This window comes from Desmodus rotundus, chromosome 1 (assembly GCF_022682495.2).
Source record: "Desmodus rotundus isolate HL8 chromosome 1, HLdesRot8A.1, whole genome shotgun sequence".
Lineage (NCBI taxonomy): Eukaryota > Metazoa > Chordata > Mammalia > Chiroptera > Phyllostomidae > Desmodus > Desmodus rotundus.
Window position 1 is genome coordinate 113493731 of NC_071387.1, and position 27874 is coordinate 113521604.

General features: G+C 42.9%; 1 protein-coding gene across 4 annotated transcripts; it reads right to left on the minus strand.

Annotated features, from left to right (window-relative positions):
- PSPH (phosphoserine phosphatase) lies at positions 1–27457 on the minus strand. Of its 4 annotated transcripts, none has more exons than XM_045204575.2 (7): positions 27181–27457; positions 26384–26491; positions 9315–9473; positions 8528–8662; positions 7723–7868; positions 6584–6732; positions 1–4319 (listed from the first exon to the last, which is right to left on the minus strand). In XM_045204575.2, exons 2-7 carry the CDS (start codon positions 26398–26400, stop codon positions 4212–4214), a joined length of 714 nt encoding a protein of 237 aa, XP_045060510.1. In that variant the 5' UTR covers positions 26401–26491; positions 27181–27457; the 3' UTR covers positions 1–4211. The 4 variants fall into 4 exon arrangements, with proteins under 4 accessions (XP_045060510.1, XP_024427451.1, XP_053785645.1 ...); XM_045204576.2 differs by lacking the exon at positions 1–4319 and adding an exon at positions 5848–6360 and having other exon boundaries at positions 6472–6732; XM_024571683.3 differs by lacking the exon at positions 26384–26491.
- Between the last annotated feature and the right edge of the window lie 417 nt (positions 27458–27874).

Sequence of the window (27874 nt, forward strand, 5' to 3'; positions counted from 1 at the left end):
CTACTAAATGAGCTTGTCAGCACCTCCCTTTGGCCATTTGATAGGCTGTCCTGGGGAATGAGCATTCCTGTACCGCAGCCAGCAGCATGGATGGCGTTTAGGGGCTTGGGGCTCCCGCAGCAGAACAGGCTTTTTCAGGTCCAGACTCTGCTCCTTGACACAGTATTTTCCCTCTTTGAGTTCCTTAATCTATAAAATGAGGAGGTTGAACACCATATTTAAGATTCCTTTGGCTCAGAATTTCTGTAACTGGCTCTTGGTGCCATGGGAGGCGGCAGTAGGAGAGTAGGAACCAGGAAGAGAGAGGGAGAAACCACCAGGGAGACAGGAAGAGACTCAAGAAGGGAGGATGTCACGAAAGCCAAGTTTAGAAAGTCCATCAAGGATGAGGTCACCCGTGTCAAATGCTGCTGCAAGGTTGGGTTGGATGCAGTCTGAAGACTGGTCATTAATTTAGCAACATGCCGACTTTTGACAAAAACATTCTATTAAGCTAATTTATCAGATTATCACTTTATTTTAGCACTTCTTGCCCACTTTGGGAAATCTTTTTGCTAAGCCCCTATGGTAAAATAAATTGTATTATTTGCCCCATTATTAATTTTCATTGGCAATATTTAAAGCTTCCAATCTCATTTTTCATTCATTGGGTACAAGTCTGGTGAACATTACTTATATAAATCAACTCATTTTTAATTATCATTCATGTGATATCAGCCCTACTACGTTGTTGTTTCTTTTAAGATTTTATTTATTTTCAGAGAGAGAAGGGAAGGAGAGAGGGAGAGAAACACCGATTCGTTGCCTCTCACACGCCCCCAACTGGGAACCTGGACTGCAACCTAAGAAGGTGTCCTGGCTGGGAATCGAACAGGCAATCTTTTGGTTTGCACACTGGAACTCAATCCACGGAGCCACATCTGCCAGGGCATCCCTACTATTTAAAAGCCCTCGCAGAACCACACTTTGCTCCAAACTAGCACTTGACAGAACCTGCTTCTTTTATTCTCACAAGTGCCTGAGGGAGATTCTTTTCCAGTTCTACATGATACTTTTTTCCTAAATTGATATTTTAGGTTTCTGGCTGGAACATAGATGTTCAATAATATGTTTGATGAATCAATAGAAAGAATGAGGGAGGATGCGAATGGAGAGAGGGAGAAAGGGAAGGAAGAAATAGAAAGTGTGGAGACTGTCAGTCCTCATTGGAAAATAGCCCTGACCAGTCTGCAGGCTCCATTCCTGGTCAGGGCACATGGCTGGGTTGCGGGTTCGATCCTCAGCCAGGGTGTGTATGGGAGGCAACTGATCACTGTTTCTCTCTCACTTCGATGTTAAGTGTTCATTTATTCCTCAGATAAGGGTTAAACAAATAAAATGTAACCACAAAAACAATTTTTGTAATCAAAAGGAAGCCAGTAAACATATAAAGAATTACGTTCTGAATTGGAAACTGGTCAGCGAATTACTAAATGATCCTCTAACTAGTACTAAGACTCACTTTTTCCAATGTTCAGTGATCATTAAAAATGAAACTTCAATTTTTTACAATAAAGGCCTTCCATCCTAGGAAGTAAAATGTTACCTACTGTATGAATATATATTAACACCGGTGATCAGAATGTTAGTAAGTACTAGCTTCTGGTGAAACCTCCTGGCTCTAGTAAATTGTTAACTCTGGTAATGCAGATAAAAAAGGCTGTGGCATCACTGGCCTGTGTCCCAGCTCTGAATGTGACTCCACAGTACTCATTAACTTCTGTGAGCTTGGTTCCCATCTGTTAAAAAGAGGACAGTGGAGCCTCTTCTGCTGACCTCAGGGTTGTGAGGATCACGAGGACACATGAAAACACCTTGGAAAATGTGAAAGTCGGCGGTGACTTGTGGTCAGTTCATTCCTCAAGTTTTCTGAGCCTGAGGGTCACAGAGGCACAAGTCGTCACACCTGTGCCATCACTGAGGCCGCCCACCTGAATCTCTGGCCACCACCCTGCCCCAGATCTAGCATCCTGCGCCCCGCACTGGGAGTGGCAGCCCGGTGGGGCTCCCTGGGTGTCCTGGAGAAACATGTCTCCAAGTAGAAGAAAGACAAGAGTCATAGCAGCAGTCAAACGTGAAGAGATGGGGTTCCATTGTTTTTCTGAGCACATGAAAGTTTTGAGGGACTTGTTTCAACTTAATACTATGATAAATTTCCATTCTTTACACCCCCTACTCTTACCCTTTTTTGTTTACATAAGCAGTGTTGATAGCAGCAAGAAAGATAGTGTCAAGGATAGGAAGCCGTGTAACTCGGCCACCTCTTTCTGAGTCCCGTCCTGGTGGAACCAGGTCTACGACTCCCGGGAGAGCCACCCTATAGCTGTTTCCCAGGAGGCCAGAATTAGAAAAGCATGAAAGAGGTGAGTGCAGCTGTTGCCCACTTCAAACTGACCCGTCCAACACAACAAAGAAGGAATTGTGAGCTCTTTTGTGCAGCTTGTGAGAGCTGGGGAGCCTGCGGGCCAGAGGAGGGGGTGTGTCGTTGGCATAAAGGGTTTTATGCTGGTATCACAACTTCTCAGCAGATCAGACTCCTTGGAGCCAAATTTGACGTGCATCTCCCGTTCAGGCCGCTGCCCTGTGGATGGCAGGCTCTGACCGGCCAACGGCTTCTCAGGCCTCCGGCTGCGGAGGGAGGCTCGCTTCAGCTCAGGCACACTGGGTGGTGGCAAAGGCTCAACTGCTTGCAGCACCCTGCAAAGACCTGGCCTGCCTGGTCCTGCCCAGAGCACAGCACTGCCTCAAGTGCAAATGCACAAAACTGCATCCAGGAGAGCTGCCAGGAGCGAACAACTGCCTCCTTGTTGGCGATCTCATTTAAATGTTGCCAAACCTATTTCACGTCTGTCCCACAGAAATTCTGGTTGTTTTTTTAAAAGATTTTATTTATTTTTAGAGAGAGGGGAAGGGAGGGAGAAAGAGAGGGAGAGAAACATCAATGTGTGGTTGCCCCTCACGTGCTCCCTACTGGGGACCTGGCCCGCAACCCAGGCATGTGCCTTGACTGGGAATCGAACCAGCAACCCTTTGGTTTGAAGGCCAGCACTCAATCAACTGAGCCATACCAGCCAGGGCAGAAATTCTGGTTTCAAAGGAAATTTGAGTCATCTGATTTGATTATTTGGCTAAATAATCAGCTGGTTATTTGGCCAAGTTTGATTAGGTTAAATTATGAATTGTTCAAATAATTTCCAATATTAAACCCTTTCGGCCTTTTCTACTCAAATATCCAGTGGTACCCACTGCATGCCTCTTCCTAAACCTGTGTCTTTATCCTCCCTGATTTTCCCACGAGGGAGGGTATATAATCTCATACTTTTAAAGCCATGTTCTGAAATCTCCCTGTCTTGGCACTGCCCAGAGTAAACCATGAACCTGGCATCCAAGTCTTTCCAGGTCACCTGTAAGAAATGGTTCATATATGCTATCAGGAGTTATTTCTTAATTCATTAGGGGAAAGTGCTACCTTCCTTTGGGATGAATAAAATTTGCTTTTAGTTCTTTTATTTCATGAAATTATCAAATATCCACTTTTATTTAAGACTCCATTGTTATTTTTTTAAAAGCTTTTGTAACAATTGTATATGACAAATTCCAAGCTTCACTCCGCGTGGGGGCGGGTGGGGGTGGGTAGGGCTGAGTAGGGGGCATGGGGCTCAGAGGGCTCTCTACTTTGTTCCTTGGTTCTCTCCCTCAAGGTTGTTTCTACTCAAACACCCAAAGGACTTGAAATACTGGATACTGAAATACATGACAGGCGGAAATAAAAATTCCCTTAATTCTTTCTGATATGTGGATAAACTTGTATTTGTATGCCAAAGGGAAAACTAATATTTACTGCTTAATCATATTCTCAATAGGGAAGGTGTTTACAGTAATTTACTCTCCACCTTTAAAAAGCCTCAAATAAAATAAAGATAGGAAAATACGTAATGAATTCAGATTATAAAATTCTCCAGGTAGTTGATGGTCATAATACTGGAACTATAGTTTTGTTTTGTTTTTTTAAAAAAGCAACTTTCTAAAAGCCCTAATTGTAGTTTATTTGGAAGTAGAGATAATCGGTACCAAATTTATCCATTAAGTTGTAATAGGCAATTTTAAGCAAACGGTACAAACTGTATAACTTTTAAAAATTAATATGAAGTTGTGAACTATATAAAAATTGATTATTCTTCCAATTCTCCCAGAAGCTCTACAAAATCAGTGATGTACCATTCCGCGTTGTCCTTTACTTGTTGTCTGACCACATTTCCTCCAAATCCAATGAAAGCATCCTAAGAAGGAAGAAAGGGGAAGGGGGATAGTTTTATTAAAAAAAAGAAAAAGATGCAGTAGCAGCCTAGGGCAAGAAGTGTTGTTTGGAAGAATAAACCAAGCAAAGAGGTGAGGCCAACTTCAGTCCGGTGCCTCCAGAGCTCCCTGTGAGCCCCCCCCGCCTGCTGAATGAGCAAGGGCCCCACTGCCTACCCATTCGCCTGGACACTGCTGGCTTCCAGAGAACGGAAGTCCTCTTACCACCAAGACAATTGCTTAGAGATAAAATCACAGCAGGTGGTAAATGCCTGACTTCAGCAATCACACCCAGTCCAGGAAATTTCAAAGAGGGAAGATCAAAGAGAAGCCTGTGGTGCAGGAGAACTCACCCAGAGCCTCAGATCAGGACCAGAGCAGGCCTCTCCCCACCCCTCCCCCCGTCCTCCCTCCTCCAGCCCTCCTGCGCCCTTCCCAGCAGGTGTGTTAATCCTGGCCTGAGGGAGATGACAGCCCCAATATCTGCTGGCAGCACTCTACTTTCATCATTTAAATTGTTTAAAGTTACAGTGTTTCATTAATTTCTATTAAGTCATACCTTCTTTTACTCAATGGGCTTTTTCTTTTCTTTCTTCCTTTCTTTCTTTCTTTCTTTCTTTTTTTTTTTTTTTTTTTTTTTTTTGCTTATAAACCACAGACATTTATTTCTCACAGACTGGGAGCCTGGAAGCCTGCGATCAGGGTGCCACCATGGTCAGGTGAGGGCCCTTTTCCTACTCTTTTAAAATGGTATTTTTCTCCTTTTCTGGCAGGATATAGACACAATATACACTAAATGGGAAGTACAAAATTCTCTTACTTGCCCTTTCTCTTCATTTTAATTTTCATGCCACAGTAGGGGGGAAAAAGTCACTACTGTAAATTTGTACCTTCCAGTTAAACTTAGCTTCCTAACTGAGCTCCTGCCCCCGTGGCAGCCTTTTCCACTTGCCAGCACCAGCTCAGCCGAGCCAGCACAGGGACCCGATCCTTCTCTCTCCACAAGCTTTCCAGGGCTTCCCATGACCTAAAGGTAGCACCCCAAGTGCCTGGTGAAACGTAAGGTCTTCATCAGTTGCTTAAGAGGAACCCACTCCTGCTGGTCCTCACCCACTGACCAGCCCAGAACTATGCCTCGTACATTCCACTCTGCTGTGCGGCCTCCCGTCCCTTCAGAAGCTCCCTCCCCTGAGCCCTGCCAGGGTGCCTGCTAACCTTGCGTAGGTCACAGATTCCTCTGACCTCCCCCCAAGGGCTGCACACCTGCATACACGCCACTTTCTCTTGGTTCAGTCAGGCTACTTGTAATTTTGGAATATAATTATAAATTACATTCTGGAACGTATAATTTGTCCTATCTCGACACGGATTGGGAGCTTCTGGAGAGAACTCTGCATTTATGTCCGTGTACACCTCATTAAACTAGCCCAGTGCTCATTACTTAGTCAGCCCCAGTGTTTGTTGTAAATTACCTAAGAATGTGTTACCTTTAACTGACTCGAGTAACCTTAACAGGTTCCAAAAAGATGTTTAATCACTTTGATGAATCATTCACAAAGGCAATTACGATTTTTAGATCTTGGGAAATTAAGTGGTAAAAAAGTTCACCACTATATTTTTTGGTTCAGTTTTCCTCCATAGAATGAGACGATAAAGGCAAAGGCCTATGTGAAACGGACACTTCTGATATTTAGGACGCTTGCTAGATAGCACCTGTTCCTGGCGGTCTCAGAAAACAGCATTAACTGAGAAGAGAATCTTTTGCACAGACTCATCATCGAGCCTCCACGAGTCTCAGTTCTCCAACCAGTGAAGAGGTGATGACACGTCTCCTCACAGGGTTGTTATGAGGGTTAAATGAGATGATGTACAAGGAGACAGTCTATCAAATATACAGTGGCATAAAAACTTCGGTTACAGTTGCAGGAGCTGTATTATTGTGGTATTATTTGAGGAAACGAAGCCAAACCTTGATGAGCACACTCTGGGGCCGAGAGGTGGCTCTACAGTAGGGACAAGAGGTTGCTGAAAGATTAAAAGATTTCCAGTTCCTTTTTTGCAGCCCTTCTGGGGTTTGCAAAAAGTAAATCGACATATTAAAATTATATTTGTTTTATTTATTGTTTTTTATCTTACCATATTTAGATTCTTTTGTTTAACTCCCATAAATCCAAATCTTACTGAATGCTACATCAGCTGTCTCAAACAGAAGTGCAGCCAGGAAAAGATACGCGTGTTTAATACATACGGCAGGAGGACAGGCTTCCATGTCTGTGGCTCCGTCTCCAATCATGATTATTTTCTTAAAATGAAACTTTTCCTTCAAAAGTTTAATAACTTTGCCTTTCCCACCAGATTCAGCTGTTGGCTGCATCTCATCAAAACCTGCATATTCACCTTAAAAGAACAGTTAAAATGGGGTTAAAGATACACAGAATTTCACCAGTACTTTCAGCTTTTTGCATAGATGGTAGCCTCACTTAAATGTCACCGAGAAGCTAAGAGTGGTCCTCAGTAAAGCAACACAGCCTGGATGCCCACACCTGTTCCTCAGCATAAACCAGCTTTGCCTTAAAACTGCAAATGCTTCTTTACGCCATAAACACCTCGGGGTAAATTCGTTTTATCCTCTAAGTTTCCAGGATAGTAATTCTCAAACCTTGTGAAGGTAGCAGAACACCATGAAATGGTAATATAGTAAATTTAAAATAAGTTAATACATAACTTCATGTCAGAGGAGATTCCACTTACATTCAATCAGTTATTTCCATTCATACAGCAAATACTGCACTCATTCTCCACTTTTTTTTAATGACCTCTAGCTATAGACCGTTCGAAAGTGTTCTATTAACACATTTTAGATTGTTAAATTAATATTTTTTCCTTCATTTTTATTGTCGACACCATTCAGATGTCCCCATTGTATTATTTGCCTTTAAGGATGTTGGCCACCCTTGACCTCAAGGGAGACATCTAAAACCACAGCTGGGGCTCTGCCATGGCCCCTAAAGGGGCCAGAGGCACCTCCAGAGGCAGCTGCGGCCCCGTGACTTGCCAACAAATTGACTTTCCTTCCTGAGTCTAAATCAGGTCAAATACGGAAGAGCTCTCATAACACCGAACTATGATGCATGACAAAATAAGACATGCGAGTTCCACAGAAACGAACATTGTACTCGGTACAGGTATTTACATACTGATGATGACTTAAGACTATTTTGCTGAACAAAGGATACCAAGGAGCAAAAGACAGCAGTCAAGAAAATTCTTTATCTCAGTATTTAACCCTGATGCCTCCTTGCTTACATTGCATTCCAACAGACATTGCCTAGGATAGTGAAAACGAAAACTGAAAGGAAAGGGAAAATGTTACCATTCAAGTCTTACCATTAAAGTAGAATTTCAGCCTATTGGCAAATACATTGGTTGATGGGATATTAAGTTTTGAAGCAACATGTTCTACAATGCTCCTAAAGCCACCAGATATTAGGAAAACCTGAACATTTCGGTCTTGTAGGTGACTTACTAGCTCCCTGCAAAAAAGAAATATAAAATACCAAACACTGTTTAATACAAAAGATAAAACATAAAAAGAAACCAAAACATAATTTTTTTTTCTCCTGAATACGGTTGCCGAAGGTACGTCGGACAAAGTATATATTGCCTGGTGCATTAATGTTTTATATATACTTTTCTAAATGCACTTATAAATTAAAGGATGGTGCTCAACCATTTTAGGAAACCATTCCACAGCTGTATTCTGCCTTTCAACCTAGAAACGTGAGATGAGGGGAGGCTATGCTCTCCCTTGGGAGAGAGGGAAGACAGACATGGCAGGGTCACTTATGTAAGTGCCAAAAGAACCACACAGAAGGGAGCTCTAAGATATTGACGATGCCCTGGCTGGTGCGGCTCAGTGGACTGAGCACCAGCCTGAGAACCACAGGCTTCCCGGTTAGATTGCTGGTCAGGGCACATGCCCGGGTTGCGGGCTAGGTGCCCAGGAGGGGGTGCGCAAGAGGAAACCACACATTGGTGTTTCCCTCTCTTCTCCCTCCCTTACCCCTCTCTAAAAATAAATAAATAAAATCTTAAAAAAAATAAAATCATGGTGAGATTCCCTCAGGAGGATGTGCTCCAAAATGCAGGTGCTGATAAAGAGACACTATACCCAGCCCAGGGCTCCTCTTACCTTATGCCAGGGGTCAGGTGTGGAGGGTGCTCTGCGATGAGCCTCTGCACCTGTTCCCTGGAGGGCTGGATCAGCGCTAGGCGCTCTGTGAGGGCAGCCTTGAAAGGCACCGCCCCACCCATGGCTCGCTTTGTCCTAGGAGGAAGACCCAACAATCAGGCCGGCCAAGTCAGCTGTTCTCAAAGTCTAAATGTCTAACCCCCCCAGCTCCTCACAACGCCCACCCACAAAGAAGGGGCTGCCTGGAGTCCCCTATATAACAGACAAGCTATGATGCTAGGAAAACAAATTGTTAAAGGTTTGCTTGAGAATCACATGAATATTTTAGAGCCATGTCTTGTATCAAACGCAGCTGAACATGAAATGGTCCAGGACCAGGTGACTGCAGAGAGCACAAGGAAGGCAAGTGGGGCTGTCATCCAGGCATCCAGTGACAGACTCTGAACCAAAACCAGCTTTCCAATAAACCACCAAGGCCACACTTTCAACCGTGACACAAAGCACTGGACACTTGGAAGACCCACCCAAGTCATACTGTTTGGTGGGTGATGGTCACCGTTCTCCTGAGCAAGCTAAGAGAGTGTCTTATCCACATTTGTATAAATGGATGACTAGGTGATGAGCATCACCACATTCAGCTCAGTGGTGGAAGAAAAAGCCTAGAGCCCATGTTTCATAACAACGGACTAAACTCAGAGAATTGTGGCTCTGATGCTGCATGGCATCCAAAGTTGATCTCTTTTACAATTCTTTATCATTTCCCACGGTGAATTAACGCTGCTCCTACATTTCGGACACAGCGTCCTCGACTCCACAGATTCTGGCCAGCTCGTCAATGCCTTCTTCTCTGATGACTGTGCTGTCAACGTCAAAGCAGACCGCGTCCGCCGAGCAGAAGACTCTCCTCAGCTCTGCGTGGGAGACCATCCTGAGAAGAACGTTCCTCCTACAACAAAAAGTGATAAATATCTTAAAGACATAAACTATAAGTATAAAATAGTCCAATTTTGCTGACTAGTGCCAAAGTGCTTGATTTGTATTAAACTCAGTAGAGCCCACAAAAGCATGTCATTCAATTTTTTAACACAAATCAAGTACCTTCTAAAGGCCAGCCTCTGGGGTTACAAAGATGAGCAGACCCAAACGTCTGTTCCCAGAAACTCAGCCTAGTAAAGGCAACAACACGTTTTTGTTATTTTTTTTTGGTTTTTTAAATATATTTATTGATTATGCTATTACAGTTGTCCCATTTCCCACCCCCCTCACTCCACTCCATCCTGCCCACTCCCTCCCTCCCACATTCCCCCCCTATAGTTCATGTCCATGGGTCATACTTATAAGTTCTTTGGCTTCTACATTTCCTACACTATTCTTACCCTCCCCCTGTCTATTTTCCACCTATCATCTATGTTACTTATTCTCTGTACCTTTCCCCCCCTCTCTCCCTCCCCTATTGACAACCCTCCATGTGATCTCCATCTCTATGGTTCTGTTCCTGTTCTAGTTGTTTGCCTAGTTTGCTCTTGTTTTTGTTTTAGGTGTGCTCGTTAATAACTGTGAGTTTGCTGTCATTTTTACTGTTCATATTTTTCATCTTCTTTTTCTTAGGTAGCTCCCTTTAACATTTCATATAATAAGGGCTTGGTGATGATGAACTTCTTTAACTTGACCTTATCTGAGAAGCACTTTATCTTCCCTTCCATTCTAAATGATAGCTTTGCTGGATACAGTAATCTTGGATGTAGGTCCTTGCCTTTCATGACTTGGAATACTTCTTGCCAGCCCCTTCTTGCCTGTAAGGTCTCTTTGGAGAAATCAGCTGACAGTCTTATGGGAAGTCCTTTGTAGGTAACTGTCTCCTTTTCTCTTGCTGCTTTTAAGATTCTCTCCTTATCTTTAATCTTGGCTAATGTAATTATGATGTGCCTTGGTGTGTGCTTCCTTGGGCCCAACTTTTTTGGGACTCTCTGAGATTTCTGGACTTCATGGAAGTCTATTTCCTTTGCCAGACTGGGGAAGTTCTCCTTCATTATTTGTTCAAATAAGTTTTCAATTTGTTGCTCTTCCTCTTCTCCTTCTGGCACCCCTATAATTCGGATGTTGGAACGTTTCAAGATGTCCTGGAGGTTCCTATGCCTCTCCTAATTTTTCCGAATTCTTGTTTCTTCATTCTTTTCTGGTTGGATGTTTCTTTCTTCCTTCTGGTCCACACTGTTAATTTGAGTCCCAGTTTCCTTTGCATCACTATTGGTTCCCTGTACATTTTCCTTTGTTTCTCTTAGCATAGGCTTCATTTTCTCATCTGGTTTTCGAACCAATCCAACCAATTCTGTGAGCATCTTGATAACCAGTGTTTTGAACTGTGCATCCGATAGGTTGGCTATCTCTTCCTCGCTTAGTTGTATTTTTTCTGGAGCTTTGAAGTGTTCTGTCATTTGGGCCTTTTTTTTTTTTTTTTTGTCTTGGTGCATCTGTTACTTAAAGGGGTGGAGCCTTAGGTGTTCTCTGAGGCGGGGTAACACTGGTCGCTGTGTTGTGAAGCTGTATGTGGGGGAGGGGCCGAGAGGGAGCAATGGCACCCGCTCCAGTCTCCACCAGATTTCAGTCACTCGCTGTGCTACCCACAATCAAATTGGGCCCCTTTGGTGCTGGTTCCCGAGTGGGTGGGCTTGTACATGCCCTAGGCCCCTGTGGGTCTCTCCAACGACCTCTCCTGTGAGGCTGGGAGTCTCTCCTGCTGCTGCCTCAACCCCCACAGGCGTTTTCAATCAGAGGTTTGAGGCTTTATTTCCCTGCGCTGGAGCCCTGGGTTGTGCGGTCTTCTTTGCTCCCTGCTGTTTGTCCAGTTTATCTGTGTGCGAACGTGGGGTTGCGGGGTGATACCCGTCACTCTGCCTGCCCCGTTCTCCGCCACTCTGAGTCCGGCCCTCTCGGTTTATCTGCGCAAATGTGGGGCCGCAGGGTCTGCCAGTGGTCAGACTGCCTGCCCAGATCGTCCCACACTCCGCCAGTCTCGGTCCCACCACGGCAACGTGAGTCCTCTCCGCCCCTCCTACCGGTCTGGATGAATGTTTATTTTTTATTTCCTTGGTGTCGCACTTCCTTGCCGTTCAATTTTATGTCAGTTCTGGTTGTGCGAGGAGGCGCAGTGTGTCTACCTATGCCGCCATCTTGGTTCTCACCGCAACAACACGTTTGATGTTCAACCAATATGCAACTGTTTCTGACCTAATAATAAATGCAACAAGGCAAGTACTAAAATAGAAATGTACATAAGATACTATGCACTCACAAAGAAAATGTTTAATCTGGTCTATGAAACAGGGCTTCCTTCCACAAGGCATGGGCATATGCGTTGAATCTTGAAGGGCAAGTGGCCCTCTGCGTGGCTTCTTAAAGGTCAGGATATCAATTTGGTGTGTGCTAGGAGCAGGAAGGAGGGAGATGGAGGCAAGGAGAAAGGGCAGTGACGGCAGAGGGGGGAAAGGCCCGGCCAAAGGCATGGAGGAAGAACAATGGATAACATGCTAGAAGCTGCCAACTGGCGCAGTCTAGCTGCCAGGCAATGCACAAGGAATTCAGACCAAGAGAGGCCTTGGGCCCAGCTAAGGAGTTTGGATTTTAACTTCTATGCAATGGGAAACCTTGAAAGGCTGTAATGTATGCATCAGAAGAGAGTCACCAGTGTAGAGGTGGCAACTGAAGGCATGGCCTGATGAAAGTCACCCCAGGGGAGAAGAGGGAGAAAAGAAGGCAGGGACAGAGCCTGCAGGGACGGAACAACCGAGTCAGGAGCCCAGGAAATAAAATGAAAAGGAAAGGTCACACAAAGAAACTCTGAGAGACCACAGTGCTATGGAAGCTATGGGGGACAGCTTCAAAAAGAATCCTGAGGATTTTTAATTTAAAAAAATTTTTTTGAAGATTTTATTTATTTTTAGAGAGAGGGGAAGGGAGGGAGAAAGAGAGGAAGAGAAACATCAATGTGTGGTTGCCTCTCACATGCCCCCTACTGGGGACCTGGCCTCCAACTCAGGCATGTGCCCTGACTAGGGATCGAACAGGCAATCCTTTGGTTCACAGGCCAGCGCTCAATCCACTGAACCACACCAGCCAGGGCAGGTTTTGTATTTTTTAAGAAAATCAATGGACTAGAATCATCGGGGTGAACAGTATCCCAGAGATTGTCTAGGTCTAGACCAGTTCACTGATATGTCGTGAATAGGCCACATGAGCGATGGAAATAATCTATATTTAGAATAGGCTGAAAACAGACTCACAGAAGCTGGCCACATCACTGTGTAACTGATTTCTAACCAATGCATCTGGCAGAACGATCCAGTTCAAAGCTGAGATGAGGAGCTTTTAAGCCAGGGCCGGGGCTGGCAAACTGCAGCAACAGGCCAAATCCAGGCCGCCGTCTGTTTTTGTTTGGCCTATGAAGGATGATTTTTACATTTTAAATAGTTGAAAAAATAAATAGAAGAATAATATTTTTGTGATGTGTCACTGAAAGGTAAAAGGCCAGAGTAAAGGCAACAAGCATTTGAGACCCAAAAGCGTAGGTATTTGAGAAGCAGTGATTCAAAAGAAGACCCAAACAGTGTTCTGACTAGAAGCCAAGAAGCACTTGTGAGAGAGGGAAAGCGAACAACTGCGTCAATGGAAGGAAGGAATTTCTACAGGTGCAGACAGGCTAACAAATGGCACTAATTCTAAAGAACATTTTTAATTTTCAGCCCAGCCAGTCCCTGGAGTCACAGTATCTGCTTTCTTGCTACCTTTGCAAACAGTCGTTTGGGGTACAATGCTGCTTTAGGTCCAGTCCAAAGGTTATTTGGCCCAGTTTTAACATTACAAAGCCTTGAGGCACACACTGGGCAAGCCAGTCCCTCTGGGATGACAGCTCCAACCCTATTTTAAAGTGGCTCCAATTGGCCCTGACCCAAGTGGCTCAGTTCATTGGGTGTCGTCCCACAAAGCAGAAGGTCGCCAGTTAAACTGCTGGTCCGGGCACATGCCTGGGCTGTGGGTTCTGTCTCTGATTGGGCCAATCAGTGTTTCTCTCTCACATTGATGTTTCTCTCCCTCTCCTTCCCTTCCCATCTTTCTAAATAAATAAAACCTTTTAAAGAAATAAATTAATTAAAATAAAATGACTCCAATTATAAAATTTTTTCACAGACACGTGAAAGTTACATAAACTTCAAAATTAAGTGTCCATAAACAAAGTTTTATTGGAACATAAACATGTTCATTTGTTTACGTGACCACAGCTGTTCACAACAGATGAGCCGAGCAGTTGCCACAGACACCGTGAGGCCTGCAAAGTCTAAAGTGTTCGGTGAATGTATAAAGGTCAAATGCCATCTTCATTCTATCTCCCCAGAACTCCCACAGTACCTTATCTAGACCTGTTTTTAACACACAGACAACATTCTAACTTATCTTAAACTTATTTACTTGCATGTCACCTCCACCCCTGGTTTACAAACTCTTTATACTAAGATCCAAAATCTTCCAAAACACCAATTCTGAGCCTTTTTTTTAAATAGATTCTCAATTATTTTCTGAGGGATAAGTGAATTACATTCCCACAACTAATTTTTTTTTTTTACTTTTCATTGTGGAAAAATTTCAAATGTATACAAAAATATGCTTCTGCAATTGTAAAAAATCTGGCTTCATCAACAACCCTACTACAAAGGGTTCTGCACCCAATTTCAACATGGGAGGGGGTTTTCCACACATGCAAGCAATTCTCGAACACCAGTAGGGTGCCCTACAGCTCAACCCAATTCTGATGCTACCTACCCAGGGATAGCATCAGATTTCACACATTTAGGGTTCAGTTGCACAAGACTGACCCACATTCACACTTCAGATGCCCGTTGCAAGTCCAGCTATAGACTGGAGGTTCCCTCACCCCTCCTCCTCAGGTTAGATTGATTTGCTAGAGCGGCTCGCAGAACTCAGAGAAACATTTTACTGTATTATGCCATGTATAATGCACACTTTTTGCCCGAATTTTTGAGGGAAAAATAAGGATGCACATTATACATGAGTATAATGATTACATACCATGGGTATAATAATCACGTGTATAATGCGCAGAAAACTTGGGTGCACATTATACACGGCAAAATACAGTACTTAGTAGATTGGTTGATTATAAAAGGATCAGTCAGGAACAGCCAGGTGGAAGAGATGCACAGGGCACGGTGTGGAGAAAGGGCACGGAGCTTCCATGCCCTCTCCAGGGCCATCATTCTCCCAGCGACTCCACGTGTTCACCAATCCACAAGCTCCAGACCCTCTCCCTTCCTAGGAGGTTGGGAGTGGGGTGAGGGGTGGTCGTGGGAATTAAGGTTTCAACCCTCTAATCACATAGTTTGCTCTCTTGGCAAACAACCCCTGTCCTAAGGTACAGTCCCAAAGTCACCGCAGTAACATAACAAGAGGCACCTTTATCGTTCGTCACAAGGAATTCTGACAAGGACCAAACATTTGTTTCTTACTACAAATGTAAGTCACAGTATCAAACCCTCACACATCCACCTTCCCTCATTATCTCAAAGTAAATCATATCATCTCATACAAAAATATCTCAGTCTATATTTCTAAAAGGTAAAGATTTTTTTTTAACATGAGCATTTGCATTATAATACTACTATACCTGCTTGTATTCAGGTTTGGCTGCTGAGGATTTTAGAAACGAATCAGTTTAAGACATCACATAAGACCTGTGATGCTCTTGCTAATCCATTCCCCATCATTAAAATATAAGTTAATTAAAAGTCTCTGTTATTCAATTTATTTATGCCCTTCGCAATTTGGAGTCTATCCATTTCACCAATCTATTCCCCATTGCTCTTCGCCCCTCCCCCCAAATACATACATACACACAACTCATGTTCAAGAAATACAAAAGGCCTCCAGTTCCTTAAATATGTCATGGTTTATTATTCCTCTACACCTTTGCAAATGCTGTTCCCTCTGCCCGAAATCACCCAATCCCTCAAGTCTAATGGGCAAATTCCTACATATTCTTCAGAGTGCAGATTAAACGACCTTCCCTATACTGCACTATCCCCTTCCTCCCCTTCTCCTGCCCAAAATTAATTAATTAATCACTCCCTTTCCCTCTTACTTCATTCAGGATAGGGACCTTGACTGAATTATCTATTTTGTTTCTAGCACCCAGGTGCTATGTAAATGTTTTGTGAATTAGATTGACTTGAATCTAAGCAGTTATTGAGAAATCAACACAGAATTGAATATTTTTCTCAATAAAACAATTCCAATGAAGTGTACTATTATAGCCTATAGTTAAAGTCCTTATGCCCTGGCTGGTGTGGCTCAGTGGATTGAGCACCACCCTGAAAACCTGAAGGCCGCTGGTTCGGTTCCCAGTCAGGGCACATGCCTGGGTTGCAGGCCAGGTCCTCAGTTGGGGGCATAATGTATCACTTGCACACTGATGTTTCTCTCCATCTCTTTCTCCCTCCCTTCCCATCTCTCTAAAAATAAATGCAACCCTTAAACAGCAATAATGACTACACAGAATCAACATCATGTCTGCTGACGTTGGAAGAAACCTTAAAGCCATCATCCGGGACAGGTCCCATGCCTTTCTGCAGGAACAATATTAATGTGTCCATTTTGGAGATTAGCTAATAGAGGTATCAGGAAGTTAAATGCTTTATCCAAAGTCACACAGCTCTAAGTGATGCCTACAAAACTAAACCTTGGACCTCAAGTGCACAGACAACATGAAAGAGGTGGGTAAATTAAGCAGTGCTAAATAAGGTTAAACATCGATAACAACCTTAGGTGAACTCAGGAAATGTCAAAGATTTTCATCAAGAATTCAGACCAAAGTTCTGCTAACTGTACAACACAATGGGTGATGATTCACTAACAGTGAAAGAAGAAAGTCTCCACATTCTTCAGGAGACCAGTAAACACACAGGCTTCATAAGCTGTCAAATTCTCACCAAGCCAGGAAATCCAAAGGACTCCACATTCCACTCTCTCCATGGCCCATAAACTGCCCTTCTGGCTCTGGTCTGCTTTCCAACCTGCACTGTAAAGTACTCTACCTCCTTGTTCACTTCTGGGTCCCTCTTTTTTCATTATCTCTACCAGGAGTGACTCACAATTCATACATACTGAAAATTCTCATAGCTTCAGGGGGAAAAAAATCTGCTGAGTTAAGTTCAGTTGCTTCAAAGAAACTTGTATGTGTTAGAATTTCACACCAAGAAAAATTATTTCTGGAGAATGAACTCTGAATCCCTCATATATGGCCCTTCAGGGGAGAGAGGACAGGAATAGGGGTGAAAGAAATCCTGGTGGGGGGGTGTGAGCTCAGCCGTCGCAGCTTCCAGGCCCAGTCCTGACCACTGGACCACTACCTTCTGCTGCTCAGAATAGGACCCCAGCCCACCTGGAGCTTCTGGGCCCCAGCTGGTCATCTTGGGAAAGCAGAGGGCCAACTGATAAAAAAGCCACTGCTGACAACTCCTTCTTTCCCCCAGCTCAAAACGTACAAAAGCAAGTTTCTCTTCAGGGCCAGCCTTAGGGGGCCCAATTTTAAAGAAGGGGAAAAAACTCCTCACCCAAGAAAACTCTCTTCCAACTTCTTCATCTATGCATTTTACAAGTGGCATCTGGAAAACTTGCACCAACTTCCCCTATTGTTAGGAGTGACCTCTCACCTTGACCCATATGAGAACAAACACAAGCTGGTACAGAGATTGTGGAGGTCAAGCACAGCTGAGAGAACAAAGCTTTCTAGGCTTAGATGGACTCCACCTGGGCAGCTTTGGCAGTAGACGCTGCTCTGTTTCAAGTCCTCTAGGCAGTTGAAACAATGAGCAAATGGAGTCTTAGAGCTTCTGGATCAGAGTCCAAATTACTCCCTGTAACTAGCATTAGGGTTCCAACTTATACTACGTTTTAGGGTAAAGGAAAAAAGAACAGCTATTCTTTGGGGAACCTGAGATTTTATGCATACCACATCGGTTAGAGCAGACAATTTTTAACATTTAGGTAAAGAGTAGACTGCTAACTGATAGACAAACATATAATGAACACAAAACAAGACAAATCCGACTCGTGTTTCTTCAGTGCTGGATTCCCAGGAGATACTACTCTCTTCCTGCTTCGTTCCTTGAAAATGCAGCACTAAGTTCTGATGACAAATTCCTTCGAGAGACATCTTGTGAATTCTGCAAGAGGGAGAAGAGCCTAGAAACTAAGCACTAGGAAATGAACATCAAGGTCCAGACCTGTGATTAGAAACACGGAGACTGGCTTCACCCTCTCTCCTCCTAGGACTGGCACAGAGAGTCAGTCAGATGCAGCGTTTCCCAAGGCTGCTTCCTTTGGGACGTTCTGCCTCCTTCTAGCACTAAAGAGGAGTTAAACATTCTTTTCTGCGACTTTGACTCTGCAAAAGCTTCAGGTCTGACAGGAAATTACCTATACCTGATTAGCAGGGTACAAAGGAGAGAAGGGAAAGAGGGTCACAGACTCTGCCAAACAGCCCCTGCTGTCTTCCAAACGAGGAGACAAAGTCGACAGCATTCCAAGATCAGTCAGAGGAGAGTCCTACAGCCAAAAAACAAGGGAACAAAGCCAACCACTTGAATTACAGTCCCCACAATTAAAACCATCAATAGACGTGGATAAACGTGCAAAATCTATGAAGAAAAACAAAGGGTGACAAGAAATGGTTAACAACACCAGGCATGGAAAAGCAAAGGTGAGGTTGAAGAGGAAGAGAGCCAGAATGGAAATGAATAATTCACAAGGTTCAAATGTAGAACCCAAAAAGGGTCCAGTGTACCCCTCCCCTCACCCAAGACACACGGGGTCGTACTCCCTCTTCTGAAGGAGGAGGAGCCCAGTAGCTGGGGGTGCAAGTCTAGCATTTCTTCTCCCATTCTGCTAAGCATGACTGGCCTCTCTGGATGTTCTGAATCCTTCTCTCCTGCTGCATGGGAGAGCTGCAGCCTAGGGAAACCTCCCCCAAAGCTGCTAACCCTAAGAGAAGACCCCCTGCCTGGAGTAGCTGGACAACCAAAGTAATATTTCAAATTTGCTTTTTTAGTATAGTCAACTCATTCTTTGATACCATTTACATCTAAAAGACAATAGTTCGGGGGTGTCAAACTCATTTTCACCAGGGGCCACATCAGCCTTGCGGTTGCCTTCAAAGGGCCAAATGTAATTTTAGGACTGTATCAATGTAACTACTCCTTAACAGTTCAGCGAGAGCTCGGTGCTGCCGCTGAGTAGAAACAAGGTGCCAGGCGGATAAAACACAGTGGAGGGAGGATTTGGCCCGAGGGCCTTGTGTTTGCCACCTGTGCAATAGTTAATAAAGGCCTGCCATATTTCCCTTCTAATTTGGAATTCATACATTGCTACTTGACTTTTGTTTTAATTGAGTATGTATTAAATCATTTGAAAATTTAAGAAGTCCCTTCTATTTTGTTTCATGAACATGAAAATAACAGGACTATAATCATTATACTGAAATCCTACCAGGTAGTTGTAATAAAATATAGAAATATATTGTAATAAAATACAGAAATCTTTGAATTCATAGATTTCTAATGCCAAAAATTAACTCAAAATAAAACAAGGCCTAACTCAAGTAAAATAAAAGCTACAACATATAAAACTTCTAAAACATAGGAGAAAAATTTCGTGAATGTGGTAGGCAGCCTCCATAATGGCTCCTGGAATTCAGACCCCTCTGTAACCCCCTGCCCTCGATTATGAGCTGGATTTAGTGGCTCTTTTCCAGTGACTAGAATGAGGTGGCAGTGACAGGATATTGCTTGCTAGATCAGACTGTGACATAAATGAGTGCATATATAACTGTGATATCTGAAGTTCTATGGATTGTCCCAATGTCAGTTACTTGGGATACTGGCCTCAGGGGAAGGGACATGGGGGAAGAGGAGTGCGTGAGACTTCCCTGTATATTTCTTTGCAAACTCCTGTGAATGCAAAGCCACTTCAAATTATTTTGAAATAAAAGTACTTTGTTTGTTTTCTCAGTGAGCTAATCTCAAAAACAAAGCAAAACATAGTGGCTTCTATTTGGCCTCCGCCTCTCCTCCCACTTTGCTCTGAGGGAAGGCACATGCCACACAGGCAGCTGCCCCAAGGACAGGGACCTGTGACAGAACTGAGGGGCCTCCAGCAAACAGCCAGAGAGGAACCGAGGCCTCAGTCCAACAACCCTCAAGGCACTGAATCCTGCCAATGACATGTGAGTGGGCTAAGAAGCAGATCCCCCGGGAGTAAAGCATTCAGATAAGTTGACCTTGACCAACTACACCCTCTCAAGAGACCCTAAGCCAGAACCACCCAGCTAAGCTCCCAGATGTTTGACCCACAGAAACTGTGAGAAAACAAATGTCTGTTGATAGCTTCTGACCAAGGTGGCGGAGTAGGTAAATTCTGTGCTCACCTTCTCCTGCAACATCAAAATTACAACTAAATTATAGAAAAATCATCACTGAGAACCGCTTGAAGGCTAGCTGAACAGAATTCCTATAATTAAGGCTATAAAGAATAAGCCTCGTTCACACTGGTAGGAAAAGCAGAGGCAGGAAACTAGCTGCTCTCACACCCGGGGTTAAGAATCAGGAGCAATATTAAGGCTGTGAGGAGGAAGCAGAGGCTCCAAGCCCCACACTGGGCTCCCCAGCTCAGGGCTCCATCCCTATAACAGCTGGCTGTGAAAACCAGCAGGAATTGTGGCTGAGGAATACAAAGGGCTGTTGGAGACCCAGGCGTTGCAGATCTTAAAGGGACCACACACAAACCCACTCACAAACTCACTTACTCTGGGCTCCAATGCCAGGCCAGCAGCTCTTAAAGCACCGGGGACATAAGGGGAGGAGCTGAATTAACTAACATCAAGGAGAGAACTTAAGAAACAAGGGTCAGGGCAGCTTTCTCCTGTGATAGAAGTGCTGGCAGGTGCAATTGTTCTTTTGGTTTTTTTATTTATTTATTTTAGAGAGAGAAAAAAACATCAATCTGTTGTTTCACTTACTTATGCATCCATTGGTTGACTCTTGTATATGCCCCGATCAGGGATCAAACCCACAACCCTGACATATCAGGACAATGTTCTCACCAACTGAGTCACCCAGCCCAGGCAGGGGCCATTGTTATTTTGTGAGCCCTCTGCCAACCCAGCCCTGGAACAAAGGCTTCACAGATGAATTTTACCAAAAATTCAAAGAAAAGTTAATATCAAACCTTCTCAAACTATTCCAAAAAATTGAAGAGGATGGAACCCTCTCAAAATCATTTTACAAGGCCAATAATACCACCAACCAAAAACAGAAAAAGACACTACAAAAAAAAAAAAAAAAGCAACTAGAGGCCACAATATCCCAGATAAACATACAAGCAAAAATCTTCAACAAAATATTAGCAAATTAAATTCAGCAATACATTAAAAAGATCATACACCATGATCAAGTGGAATTTATTCCCAAGATGCAAAGTTGGTTAAATATCTGCAAATCAATTAACATGATACACCACATAACAAAATAAATAATGAAAAATCATATGATCATATCAACAGATACAAAATAAGCACTTAAAAAAACCAACCTTAAAACATCCACCCTGGCTGGCGTAGCTCAGTGGATTGAGCGAAGGCCTATGAACCAAAGGGCTGCCAGTTCAATTCCCAGTCTAGGGCAAATGCCTGGGTTTCAGGCCAGGTCCCCAATAGGGGGCACGTGAGAGGCAACCACACATTGGTCTTCCTCTCTGTCTCTTTCTCCTTCCTTTCCTCTCTCCCTAAAAATAAATAAATAAAACCTTTTTTAAAAGTCCAACATCCATTTATGATAAAAAAATCTCTGGAAAGTGGTAATAGAAGGAACACATTTCAACACAATAAAAGCCATATGACGAACCTACAGCTAACATCATACTCAATGGCGAAAAGCTAAAAGCATTTTCTTTAAGATCAGGAACAGGGCAAGGATTCCACTTTCACCACTTTTACTCAACATAGTATTGTAAGTCCTACCACAGCAATCGGACAAGTAAAATAAATAAAAAGCATCCATATTGGGAAGAAAGAAGTAAAATTGTCATTATTTGTAGATGACATGGTATTGCATGTAGAAAACCCTAAAGATTCCACCAAACAAGTATTAAAACTGATAAGTAAGTTTAGCAAAGTAGCAGGATATAAAATTAATATTCAAAAATTGGTTGCATTTCTATACACTAAAACAAACAGAAAAAAACTTAGCCCTGACCAGTGAGGCTCAGTTGGTTGGGCATCATACTGCAAAGCAAAAGGTCCCAGGTTCAATTCCCAGTCAGGGCACATGCTTGGGTCACATGATCAGTCCCTGGTTGGGGCGTGTGTGAGAGGCAACCAATCATTGTTTCTCTCCCACATCAATGCTTCTCTCGCACACCGGTTTCTCTCCCTCTTTCTCCCTTCCTTCCCCTCTCTGTAATGATAAATAAATGGGATCTTTAAAACATGAAAAAAAGGCTGAGGCTGGTGTGGCTCAGTGGTTGAGTGTCAGCCTGCAAATCAAAGGGTAGCTGTTTCGATTACCAGTCTAGGACACATGCTTGGGTTGCAGGCCAGGTCCCTGGTAAGGGGTGCACACGACGCAACCACACATTGACATTTCTGTCCCTCTCTTTCACCCTCCCTTTCCATCTCTAAGTGGGTTACCCTGCTCTGGCTCCGCCCCTTACAATTTAACAGGTGCACCAGGACAAAGAAATATGGCCCAAATGAAAGAACAGATCAAAACTCCAGAAAAAGAACTAAGCAATAAGGAGATAGGCAACCTATGAGATATGGAGTTCACAGCACTGGTAATCAGGATGCTCACTGAAATGAGAGTACGGTCACAAAATAGAGGAAGAAGTGAAGGCTATGCAAAGTGAAATAAAGAAAAATATACAGGGAACCAACAGTGAAGGGAAGGAAACTGGGACTCAAATGCATAGTTTGGAGCAGAAGGAAGAAATAAATATTCAACCAGAACAGAATGAAGAACAAAGAATTCAAAACAATGAGGAGAGGCTTAGGAACCTCTGGGACAACTTTCAACATTCCAACATCTGAATCATAGGGGTGCGAGAAGGAGAAAAGGAAGAGCAAGAAATTGAAAACTTATTTGAACAAATAATGAAGAACTTCCCCAAGCTGGTGAAGGAAATAGACTTCCATGAAGTCCAGAAATCTCAGAGAGTCCCAAAAAAGTTGGACCCAAGGAAGCACACACCAAGGCACATCATAATTACATTAGCCAAGATTAAAGATAAGAGAGAATCTTAAAAGCAGCAAGAGAAAAGGAGACAGTTACCTACAAAGGAGTTCCATAAGATTATCAGCTAATTTCTCAAAAGAAAACTTACAGGCAAGAAGGGGCTGGAAAGAAGTATTCCAAGTCATGAAAGGCAAGGACCTACATCCAAGATTACTCTATCTAGCAAAGCTATCATTTAGAATAGAAGGGCAGATAAAGTGCTTCCCAGATAAGGTCAAGTTAAAGGAGTTCATCATCACCAAGCCGTATTATATGAAATGTTAAAGGGACTTATTTAAGAAAACGAAGATCAAAAATATGAACAGTAAAATGACAACATACAACTATCAATGACTGAATCTAAAAAAACAAACAAAAACAAACTAAGCAAACAACTAGAACAGGAACAGAATCACAGAAATGGACATCACATGGAGGGTTATCAGTAGGGAGGGGGTTGGGGGAGAGTGGGGAAAAAGGTACAGGGAATGAGAAGCATAGATGATAGGTGGAAAATAGACAGGGGGAGGTTAAGAATAGTATAGGAAATGGAGAAGCCAAAGAACTTATATGTACAACCCATGGACATGAACTAAGGTAAGGGGGTGGGAATGCTGGTGAGAGGAGTACAGGGTGAAGGGCAATAAAAGAGAGGGGGAAAAGTGGGACAACTGTAATAGCATAATCAATAAAATACACTTAAAAAAAACAGAGAAACTGAATAGACATTGCTCCAAAGAGGAAATAAGATGGCCAACAGACATATGAAAAGATACTCAATGTCACTAATTATCGGAGAAATGCAAATTAAAACCACAATGAGATACCACCTCACACCTGTCAGAATGGCTATCATCAATAAATCAACTAACAAGTGTTGGCGAGGATGTGGAGGGAAGGGAACCCTCATACACTGTTGGTGTAAACTGGTGTAGCCACTATGGAAAACAGTATGGAGGTTCTTCAAAAAATTAAAAATAGAACTAGCACATGACCCAGCAATTCTATTTCTGGGTATTTATCCAAAGAAATCCAAAACACTAATTTAAAAAGACATATGCACTTCTGTGTTGGTGCACCATTGTTTACAATAGCCATGATATGGAAGCAACCTCAGTGACCATGTACAGATGAATGGTTAAAGGAGAAGTGGTGTGTATATACAATGGAATATTACTCAACCATAAAAAAGAAAGAAATCTTGCCATTTGGAACCATATGAATGGACCCAGAGGGTAGTATGCTAACTGAAATAAGTCAAACACAGAAATACAAATACCATATGATTTCACTTATACGTAGAATCTAAAAAAACAAAATAAACCAACAAACAAAACAGAAACAAATGCATAGATTCAGAGAACAAATTGACGGGTGCCAGTTGGGAGGAGGGTTGGCAGGATGGGTAAAAGAGGGGAAGGAATTAATATGTACCAATTGCCAGTTACAAAAAGAGTCACAGTTGCCTTGGCTGGTGTGGCTCAGTGGACAGAGCACTGGCCTGTGAATCAAAGGGTCGCTGGTTCGATTCCCAGTCAAGGCACATGCCTGGGTTTCAGGCCAGGTCCCCAATAGGGGGCAGGTGAGAGGCAACCACACATTAATGATTCTCTCCCTCTCTTTCTCCCTGCCTTCCCCTCTGTCTAAAAAGAAATAAAATCTTTTTTTAAAAAACAGTCACAGAAATGTAAAGTACAGCATAGGGAATATAGTCAATAACATTGTAATAACTATGTATGGTATCAGATGGTTACTAGACTTATTGGGGTGATCACTTTGTAAGTCAGTATGTTGTACACCCAAAACTAATATAATACTGTATGTCAAGTGTAATTGAATTAAAAAAAAATTTTTTTTAAACGAAAGGCTGGCAAATCCGTATAGGGTAGCATCATGGCCCAAGAACTACACTGTCTCTGGGCAGAAGGGAAGCACACACATATGAAATGGCAAGAGATTTGTGAAAATATGATGTCATGCATCTGTTTCATTTTCTGGCAGGAGTAAAACTGAACTTAAAACTTAAAATAGAAATAAAAAACAACAACTAATATAACAACCTTGAGGTAGGCAAAATTTTCTTAAACAAAACCCAAAAAGCATGAATAATAAAAGGAAAAAGTGATAGGACTTCATCAAAATGAGAAGCTTCTGCCCTTCAAAAGATACCATTATGGAAAAGAAAGAAAAGGCAAGCCACAGTATGGGAAAAACAAATATTCACAATACATACATTTAACAATGAGCTTGTCCAGAACAAAGAAGTCATCCAACTCAATAATAAGACAAAAAAAACATTAAAAACTGAGCAAAAGATTTGAATAAACATTTCTTATTTGTTTATTTTTAGAGAGAGGGGAAGGGAGGGAGAAAGAGAGGGAGAAAAACATCAATGTGTGGTTGCCTCTCACACACCCTCTACTGGGGATCTGGCCGACAACCCAGGCATGTGCCCGGACTGGGAATTGAACCCATGACTCTTTGGTTTACAGTGCAGCACTCAATCCACTGAGCCACACCAGCCAGGGCTAAATAGACATTTCTAAAAAGAAGATAGATAATGCAAATAAACTCAAAAGAACAATGATTAAAATAAAAAAGACTGGCAATACCAAGTATTGGTAAGGACGTGGAACAATTATAACTCTTCCACATTGCTGGTGGGGATGTAAAATGGTAAAAACATTTTGGCAGTGTCTTACAAAGTTAAACATATAATTACTGTAAGACTCAGCAACCTCACTCCGGGAGATTTACCCAGGAGAAATGAAAACATATTCATAGCAGCTTTATCTGTGATAGAAACTAGAATGTCCATCAGTAGATAAACGTATACACAAATTGTGGTATATCCCCACAAGGGAATACTACTCAGCAATAAAAAGGAATTAATTACTGATACATGTTCTAAAATAGATAAATATTTTAAAAATTATCAAAAAATATATGATTCCAGCCCTGGCCTGGGTGGCTCAGTTGGTCGGGCTTCCTCCCATAAACTGAAAGGTCGGGAGTTTGGTTACTGGTCAGGGTACACGCCTGAGTTGCAGGCTCGGTCCCCTGCGGCAGGTGCGGAAGGCAGCCGATCGGATGCCTCTCACCCTCTCTTTCTCCCTCCTTTCCCCTCTCTCTAAATCAAAAATAAAAAATCAAATATTTTAAGGATAAATAGAAATATGATTCCATTTATATGAAAACGTAGAAATGCAAGCAAATGCCTATACAAAAGACAAAAATCAGGTCAGTAGAGCTAGCGATGGGGGGACCGGATCGCAAAGAGGCCCTGGGAAAATCTCAGGGGTAATGGAAGTAGTCTATTGTAGTGGTGACTAAGTGTGTATAAAATTGTCAAAATTCATCAAAATGTACACTTAAAATGGGTACATATTATTGCCTGAAATTATACATCAGTCAAATGTTAGCTTTAAAAGTTATTAGGCCCTGGAAGGTGTGGCTCACTTGGTTGGGCATGGTCCGGCAAAGTGAAAGGTCACTGGGTTCGATTCCTACTCAGGGCACATACCTGGGTTGCGGGTTCATCCCCGGTAGGGCTCGGAAGAGAGGCAATCCATGGATGTTCCTCTCTCACATGGATGTTTGTCTCCCTCCTTCTACCTCCCTTCCCCTCTCTCTAAAAAAATAAATATATATACTTTTTAAAAAGTTATTAGGCATGTATCAAATTATTTAAAATCTTAAAACATGCCGACTGACTACATTGTTTCAACAATGAAAGTGGCAGGACTATGATCGTTATTATAATGAAAACCTATCAGGCAGTTGTAATAAATATAGAAATCTTCGATTTTATTATTTTCTTTCCTGATCCTCATTCCAATACCGGTCAAATATTTAAAGAGTAACCATAATGTGCAAGTCACATAATGAAAATAGAGTAAATAAGTTTATGAATAAAAGAATTATTTAATTCTCAATCTGAAGCTCTATCTCTACAAATACAACAATGTATCTGGTAAGCACTTATTTAAACTTCTAATTCTAATGGGAAAGAAGATGACAAAGTCAGACACTGCAACTCTAAATTTTAGAGATTTTCCCAGTCTTGTATTGATGATTCCCCCATGCAGGATTGCATCATTCATTCATGCAGCTTGTTAACAGGCAGAGGTAGGATAAAACAAGCCAAAAGTACATAAAAGTAAATTGATGAAAAGAAAACCTTGAAATCCCATGAAATATTTTACCTATCCAGATTAAGAAAAATAAATGTAGAATCACAGAGGCCCTGGATGTGGAAGAGGCAGAGGGGTAAATCAGAAAGCTGGGCACACGAAGTGATAAACACATGCCCGGGCTCACCCTGGTGCTGCTGCTGCTGCTGCTTCCTGGGCCGCCGCCGCCTCCAGGACTCCCGCGGCTGGAACCTTCCGACTGTTGCAGGGGCTGAGGGCTGGCTCTGACGTTCAGTCGCGTTCAGGCGCGCAGTTCCGAAGGAGGTGACCTGTGCAGACCCGCAGAGCCTTTCTTTATCAAACAACCGTTTGAGATCTGCTGCTAAGTGTGGTGGTTTCTTGTCTGCTTTGCAAGTGCTTTACCTAAACTGAGAACTGCAGAGCCGGGCTGGGAAGAAGCCCGTGTCCCCGCCCCCAGGGAGGGGCTCCCTGAGCCCGCCCCTCCTCCCTCCCGGAGCTCAGCCCCTCGGACCAGGATCCGTGCGCTGAGGCAGCAGACGCTTCGCTGAAAAGGTGCATCACCTCCACTTTACAGAGGTGGCGCGAAAGAGCACCAGACCTTCAGAAGCGCTCCCTACGGTCATCGCCACTTGGGAATAAGAGTACGTGAGAGAAACGAGGGACATCTGCACTGACTTTGCGATTAAAAAGGGTTTTGATATTATGCTCTTGTAAGAATGTAGGTCCCAAGAGAATGTTTGAAACCTTTTATATTCTCAACTAAAATGCAGAAGACCATGAGTGACAAAGTGAGTCTTTGCACCCCTTTTTTCTTTCTCCCTTTTTTTGTCATCTTATTTTCTTCTAGCTTGCCCAGCTAC

Excerpts from the sequence above, each read along its gene's own strand:
- PSPH (XM_045204575.2), bottom strand. Across the intron at positions 8,663-9,314 it reads GAGGACGCTGTGTCCGAAAT|GACAAAGCGAGCCATGGGTG; the intron begins GTAGGAGCAGCG and ends TCTTCCTCCTAG. Across the intron at positions 6,733-7,722 it reads GCTGAAATTCTACTTTAATG|GTGAATATGCAGGTTTTGAT; the intron begins GTAAGACTTGAA and ends TGTTCTTTTAAG.